The sequence below is a fragment of the Nicotiana attenuata genome, chromosome 1 (assembly GCF_001879085.1).
Source record: "Nicotiana attenuata strain UT chromosome 1, NIATTr2, whole genome shotgun sequence".
NCBI classification, from domain to species: Eukaryota; Viridiplantae; Streptophyta; class Magnoliopsida; order Solanales; family Solanaceae; genus Nicotiana; species Nicotiana attenuata.
In genome coordinates, this window is record NC_031989.1 from 30,786,534 (window position 1) to 30,794,912 (window position 8,379).

At 41.7% G+C, this 8,379-nt stretch overlaps 1 protein-coding gene across 1 annotated transcript; it reads left to right on the forward strand.

Moving 5' to 3' along the window:
• Positions 7,459-8,108, forward strand: LOC109234569 (myb-related protein Myb4-like). The gene is made up of 3 exons (XM_019400606.1): positions 7,459-7,591; positions 7,704-7,833; positions 7,940-8,108. The coding sequence occupies exons 1-3, from the start codon at positions 7,459-7,461 to the stop codon at positions 8,106-8,108; spliced, it is 432 nt and encodes a 143-aa protein (XP_019256151.1).

An 8,379-nucleotide genomic window follows, 5' to 3' on the forward strand; every position in this document is an offset into this window, starting at 1 on the left:
ACTGCGGCCTCAGGCCCAAATATAGGTGTTCAACATTCAGGGATTTAAAATTAGGAACTGAGAATCATACTGCAATACATGATAGTGAAATACTGAATCACACTGAGTTATATGATACTGGAATATTGGATCACACTGAGTTACATGATACTAGAATACTAGATCACATTGAGTTACATAATACTGGAATACTGAATAAGACTAGATTGAGATGTGTATTCTTGAACTGATCATGAACACTGAAACATCAATTGTTTATGGCATACTAAGTAATATATACTAAGACTCGGGGGAATCAAACCCAAGTCCACATTGAATTTGCACTGAGCTCACAACGTTCAGAACGAAAGTCATGAACGAGTTATGAAGCTAAAGATTAGAAGTTCTACAACTATTCAAGGAACTAGGCTAATCTATATTTCTGAGGCAATTAGTAACGTTGTAAAAGAAACGTAGTGTAGGGAGAATCATTAACATTCCCAAACATAGAGAGAGAGAGCCTCACATACCTTAACTTCCTGCTCTTGAGCATACATAATACAACATTTGTCAACCATTTCAACTTTAATCTAAATCAATACAAGTCAAAGGGATTCCATATTAGCAATAATTCTCATGTGTTGGTCACTTAAGTATCTTATCAAACACTTAGTGAAAATAAAGCTTCATAGTCCTTATTAATGGTGTCTCTACACCTAATAACCCATTCTCTTGTTCCTAGATAAATTCTAAAGTCTCAAATGGTTATAATCAACATTATTCTTTATCACTCATAAGGTAAACAACACCCTTAACCAATAATCAACAATCAACACCCCATACCTATAATCGTTCATACTTTTCTATCAAACCCATCAAGTCATATCTCATGAACCAGGGTTTATGATCATTAAACCAATGCTAGAATCAATTAGAGGGTGAAGACATTACCTCTTTGAAGTTCAATCCCCTTGAATTCGAGTTCTAGGGTTCCTTCTCTCAACAATGACGTTCCTATCGAATATCTAATGATATGGAGGGTTTACCCATGTTAATACGATGTTGGGAAATTGAAATTAACTTAGAATCACCATTAGAACTTACCTTGGATGGTGGAGGGACCCTTAAGGAGTTAGGTTTTTGAGAGCTTTCCTTTCTAGAGCAAGTTTTTATATTTTGGGGTTGTGGGGGATGAAATAGGGCTTAAAAAAATGACTCCCCAAGTCCGCCACCGCGCCCTAGTAGGCCTGACCGTGGTCCCGACCACGGTAAATAGCAAGAACACTGCCTCACGACCGCGGTCGCGGTACGGGCGCGGTCCGGACGCGGTGGTTACGCACTGTTCTGTAAAACGGGCATAACGTTTTGTAAAGAGCTCCATTTGGGCTCCACAATATATCGTTGGAAAGCAATTTCAAAGGCATCCAACTTTTATCTTTTGCATTTTCCCAAATTCCTTTCACATTTTCACTAACTGCTGCTGGAAGATGGACCCTTTGTAAACTTAGTCGATTTTGTCGAATCTTATGCACCTCACTCTCCATCTTGATTCCGAAACAACTATTTTCACCAATAATCATCCCTCTAGGACTGCATATGTCTAAAATATCAAATTAATACCCATTTAACATATCTGCACCTAGTCCGAATGTACGGGGTGTTACATTATCTCCCCCTTGGGATCATTCGTCCTCGAATGATTGTCCTGACCGTAACTTCTGCTAACTCCGGACCTTAAACGGGTCTGGTGGAAACATGAACTTTCATTTACACTTGCATACTAAACTGAATGACTACTACACTGACTGAATATTGGTCTGCCATGGATACGTAAATACTGAACTAACATGGATATATGAATATTGAACTGGCACGAATAATTGAGTAATTTGAGTACTAAGCTGGCATGAATGTCTAAGTATTGGACTGACATGAGTAGCTGAGTATTGTACTTACATGACATGAGTATCTAAGTATTGAACTGACATGAGTATCTGAGTACTGAACTGACATGAGTAACTAAGTACTAGAAACTTGAATGCTATAGCAGGATACGTGAAATACTGGTTGTACCACCGCAAATTCTGGTGGCAACTCCAACTCATAGCTAATTGACCGATCCTTCGCAAGAATCTATATGGCCCAATATAGTAGGGACTAGATTTCATTGCTCGCTTCTCAATATTCTTCAGGTCAACCAATGAAGGGACTAGATATACTGGGACTGGGACTGGGACGGGGACGCCACCCAACACCCATAAAAATCTATAAATTTCTCCAAGTATTTAACCAAAGAGACAATGTCAAAGCAATAAAAAATTTACGCTTATCAGCACACCTTCTACATGTTAAGATTATGTTCAACCCCTTTCGAACAAACACCTATCAGCCTTCGGCTACAAAACTAGCAAAAGGTTACGTTCGACCCCGCTCGAACAAACACCTATCGGCCTTCGGCCACAAAACTAGCAAAAGGTTACATTCGACCCCGCTTGGACAATCACCTATCGTCCTTCGGCCGCAAAATTAGCAAAAGGTTACGTTCGACCCCGCTCGAACAAATACCTACCGGCTCTCGGTTGCAATACTAATGAAAGGTTACATTCGACTCGTTCGAACAAACACTTATCGGCCATCGGCCGCATTACTAATGAAATGTTACATTCACCCATTCGAACAAACACCTATCGGCCCTCGGTTACAATACTAATGAAAGGTTACGTTCGATCCGTTCGAACAAACACCTATTGGCCCTCGGGCGCAATACTAATAAAAGGTTACGTTCAACCCCGTTGGATCGCAATCAAACAAACACCTATCGGCCCTTGGTTGCATCACAACACAAAAAACAGAAGAAACAACGCATAACCGGCCGCAACGCCACAGCCAGCCAAAAACAACACAAACGAAGGAAAAAGTGAAACATGCAAACAATAGAAGCAAAAACATACAAGTACAAAAAGTAAATAGCAGGAAGGGAAGGAGATGCAGAAAACAACTTTGACATTTCATACTTAAACAGTTTTACAAAGTCTCATGAAGATGCAGGTAAAAGTACACAAAAGGTTACAAGGCAAAAATAAAACTACTGATCGCCACCATCACGATCTCTAGTGCCTTCATCACCTTGGCCACTGATACCCTCGCCATCTCGATTACCCCCACCTTCACCGTCCCCGCCCTCAGGATAAGCAGTGTCGTACCAAGCGTCCTCTTCAAATAGATCTACGCATTCATCATCCCCCTCATCGCCCTCAAGTGTAGCGGGATCACACCCGCAAGAGACTCAAGCTTCACGAGACTTAACACGAACATCCTCGAGGGCGACCTCAAAAATGGACCCCGACTTATCTAAATCTCGATACACATCCAACTAAGCCTCGGTGTGAATCCATTCCTCATAAAATTCTCGAGGGACGTTGGGAAATACCGAAGTACAAGAAGAAGAGGGTCGCGCCCAGTTGAGCCTTCTCAGCTTCCAATGCGACCACCCGATTATGAAGGAGGGCTTTATCCTTCTCCAGCTCTCCTCCCCTCCCCTCCGGTCAATTTGTCTTAGCTTTCGCCATGGACTGGTCATTCTCCCGCTCGGCCTGGAGGGTGCTGTTCGCTAGCTCAAGCATCTCCAATTTCCTCTCAGCAACTTCACCATTGAGGCCCTCCAGCTAAAGCCGACATTCTTCGAATTGCCTGCGCAGTTCGACCACTTATGCTTGAAGGTCACTGCATTGGGCCTCCCCGCCCTTGTTAACGTCAAACTCTTTTTCCTTCCTCCTCAACGTCCCCTTGAGGACTCTACACTTCTCAATGCGTTCACCAGCTTATCATCTTTCTCCATCAACTCGTTTCAAAGAGCCTGCATGTTTCCATCCTCATCAAGTCGACAACGAAACTCCCGGTACTTGCGCCGATACTCAAAATACTTATATTTCGACCTTACAAACATTTCCCTACGCTTCTCCTCCCTTCGGGTGCTCTCAATCTCCAAAATCACCGTCTGCTATTAGAAAAAGAAAAAAAGTGAGTCAGAAACGAAAATGCCCCAAAAAACAAAGGCAAAAAGAGGAGAAGAACAAAACACTAAACACTCACTCTAAGGGCAAGACCAGCAATACTCCTCGATATAGTAACGTTATCCAACTCTTTAAGGGTCTTACCCTATATCTCGGAACAAAGGGGGGCGAGGCCGAGGACCACATCTCCGTATTCTTCAGGAAATCACGATCCATAGGGATCGCAATGGTCCTTGTAGACCCCTCTAATCTTATCTTAAGTTGGGTAAACCCTTCTTCCATCATCTTAAGTTCACCCACATCAACGTTCGAACCCGTCTCATAGCCTTCCTCGGCAACGCCCTTGCCTTTCTCAGTAGCCGGCAAAGAAGAATCATCAGCTGGCTGCGAAGTCGACAACTCTTTTTGCCTCGAAGTAATGAGAACTCCTGTGGCTAGCCTTCTGCCTCCGTCATTATAGAAGGAAGAGACGTACCCACGTCGACCTCCGCCAACCTTGGAGTTTCAGACACCGGCCCAACGTCGTCTCCGATGATTATGGTCGCCGTCTCGCATAGCGAAAAATCACCTTCCATTAAGTCAACGGCTCGGGCGGCCCCATCACCAGTATCTACGAACCTCCACTTGCGAGACATCAAATCTTTCTCAGCAGGTACAAGCTCGTCATCTTTGTCTACAGGACAGTATAATAAAAAGGTCGAAGTTCCCATGGCCGAGAAAGGAGCAGGACAAGACGCACCAACAGGGGGAGATGGGGCATGAGCAGAGGTAGCCACAGTCGAAGTAAGGTTCGATGCACGAGCAGAGGTAGACACAGTCGAGGAGGGGGAAGAAGCCGAGGGCTTAGTGTTTTTCCTCTTTTGGAACGCGGATGCGGGAGATTTCGACCTCTTCGAGGACCCCCCAGCTGAAGCTAAAGATAGTACAAAGGAAGAAGAAGGTCAGCCAAAGTAAACCAAAAATAGAAATAACTAATTGGCCGACGACAAGAACAACTTACTAGTAAAAGGGAGATGAGGCCCAAACCTCTTGAAAAAACCCAACCACTCGCGTATCCCCACGATGTTAGGGAGGAGCTGACCTACCCAGTCGAAAATATCGTCGACCAAAGGGGGAGGTAAACATTTAGCTGCACAAAAAATGACAGAAGGTTAGAACCATGGCCAAACACGAAAGAAAAATTAGATACCTGCAAACAAGGAAGTTATGCACTTACGAGTACAATTCCAAGCCTCAGGAAAACCATCGGAACCACATATTCAATTCTAACAAAGAAAATGTTGAACTAGAATTGGCAGTTAGCTTTGTCATCAATCTTCACCACCAAGCATTTACCTCTTCAGTGGCGAATATTCAGCATCGTCCCCCTATAAAAACTAGGGGCAAACAGGTGCGTCAAATGTCGAAGTATGAGTTCGACCTCGTCCAGCTCTACAAATTTGGTGAGAATCCTTATGAGTTTGTAAAAATAAGGCGCGAGCTGAGCCGGGCAAACATCGTAATAGCGACAAAATTTCTCCGCCAGCGGAAGGAGAGGAAAAGTGTAGTCGACGTGAAATGGGTAGGCGTAGAAGGCGCAGTACCTAGGATAATGGACCTGCACCGTATCCCATTCGACATAGATTAACTCGACGTGATTGGGGAGGCCGTATTTAGCCTTAAGCTCTACCAAATCGGCCTCTGTCATTGCTGATTTAAAGGTTCTAGGGTCGGCATTAGGAAACTTGGAGAAATCAGACCAGGTATCGTGGCCACGATCTCTTCCACTGTTGTCCATCCTCGCTTGCGGTCTGAATGTTCTCCGCGTGAGGGGGAAACACCATCGCTAGATGGACCATATCACTTCCCTCGCTAGACTCAGAAGGTACATTAGACATGTTTTAACAAAAGAGAAAGAAGTACCAAATAATGGAGGATTAAAAACCACGGGAATCGCTGGAACAGAGGGGAAAAGTGCAAAGCAATGGGAGAAAAAGAATGGGATATAGGGTTTCGACACAAGAAATCTGAAAACTATAAAGTTATATCCTAAAATCCCTATTTATAAGGACTCAGGCACCAGAAACGAAAATCGGCTCATCATTACCTGGCATCGGAACCGAAGTGGCAAGTCCAATCAGGAGTCACACGCAAAACGAAGCAACGCATCGAGAATTCATGGTGACGCATGGCATCATGATGTCACCCTGATTCGTGGACAACACAACTCCAACAAACCGATTGTGAAACGAAGCGTTCGAGACTCGCGACTCACGAAAGGCCACGTTGTCAGCTCGCCACTATCATCACGGCACGCTCAGCTCGCCCAATTGATTCGATCACAATGAACAGAATCCGCTCATCAAGCCTGCTTGAGGCCGGTCTCAATAAGCGGAAGGACTAACTGTATGAGTCAAAATCCTCCCTTAGAATATTTAGGTCAAGATAATACTACGAGAAGAACCCTAAAAAACATAATTTGTTAAGATGGTCCGAGAAGCCGCAAAGCCTCTGGTCGAAGAGTCGACGAGAGCCGTAGTCAAGGCGTCAACAAGGGTCGAGGTCGAATACCGTTGATAGAGCAGTAACGGCTAATTTTCAAGATAAGATATTAAAGGGATTATTCTAGTGGATATTTTTTGCACTTATACTATTAGGAATTTTCAGAAACATGTCCCATATAAATAAAAGAGGAGACAATGATAGAGGGGGAATGTGACATTCATTTTGTAAGAAAGACATTTTGACTTAAAAGATTCGGCTCTCACTTGATACAAAGATCACCTTTCCACTGAAATTCTTGTCTATACTTTACCATCATATCCGAGAAATCCTTGATTATTCGAAGATTTAATTGTCAATCATTGTAAGGAGGAAGATCCCCTTATTCTATTCTTTATTGGGTGAATCATTCTTCCTATTTACTTAAATGTCATTTATTGTTGTTCATTAGATATTGTGTGCTACATTACTATTCCTGATTTCCCAGAGCATTTATCACGTGATATTATTACTGTTCGTCCAAATCTGTATAACATCAATTGATCTTTCAAAACTATGATGTAAGGATATTATTGTTAGCTAAGATTAACCCTTGTTTACATAAATTTAATTATGTGAACCAAGATTTATATTTTTGTTCAAACAACTGGATCTTTAGTTGGTATCCAAAGCTTATAACCAGAGTCAAGACACTTGAGCAGTCTCTTAATCTCTTTATTGTATTTATATCTTGAGACCTTTGACCTTGACGCCTAGTTGTTATTGGGAGAAATTATATATATAAAATAAAAAAACAAGTTCTTATTTGTTTTAGTTGAAGGATAAAATAATCTAAAACACGGCTTCAATCGTTGTCTGCTCACCATATATAAGACTGAAGCATTACATTGCAAGTTGGTCAGATAGAGTTTAAGATAAAGAAATCAAATTAAAAAGGCAAAGAGAGATCCAATACTAGTACTTATAATAGAAAAAAAAAAAAAGAATGGTGAGAACTCCATCTGTTGACAAAAATGGAATGAAGAAAGGTGCATGGAGTGAAGACGAAGACAACAAATTAAGAGCTTTTGTTGAAAAGCATGGCCATCCGAATTGGCGGCAATTGCCTAAATATGCTGGTTAGTGTACATGGAACCCCAAACTTTTTCTGATTGTTGTCATTTCTTATTACTTAAGTACCTTTTAGGAAGAGAAAGTTCTTAATAGTAATTATTTTTGGATATTTTTCAGGACTAATGAGATGTGGAAAGAGCTGCAGACAGAGATGGATGAATAACTTGAGACCTGGTTTGAAGAAAGGGAATTATAGCCTTGAAGAAGAGGAACTCATTATTAAATTACACAATGAACTCGGAAACAGGTATATATATATATATTGCAACAATACATTGCATTATTAATTAAACTAAGTTGTAATCCCTTTTGGAGTACTAATTAATATAACGCGCGTATCTAATCATGCACAGATGGTCAGCCATTGCAGAAAAATTACTAGGAAGATCGGACAACGATATCAAAAACCAGTGGCATGCTCATCTTAAGAAATGTGCGAATGTAAATACCAATTCATCAACGTCAACAGAGTTTGACAATCTTCTTATAAAGTTTCACAACATGAAGCTGACTGTGATATGAAAGAGCTGCCGTCTGCTAGTGCAGATCCAGTTGACAGTGTTGGACTTTAAAGGCATTGAACTTCAAAGACTTTAAGCATTGGGCTTTAAAGTATAAGAGTGTGAATTGGAAATGGTGAGAAATAAAATGGAGGGAAATGATAATCTGAATAAAGTGAGCTTTTGACTTGCACTTTGTCCCTCATTGGTGAGGGACAACTACATTTGTGTGCTTATATATAGAATCACTTCTTAAAGCTCTTAAAAGGAGTTGAAGAGAATGAACCCTCGCG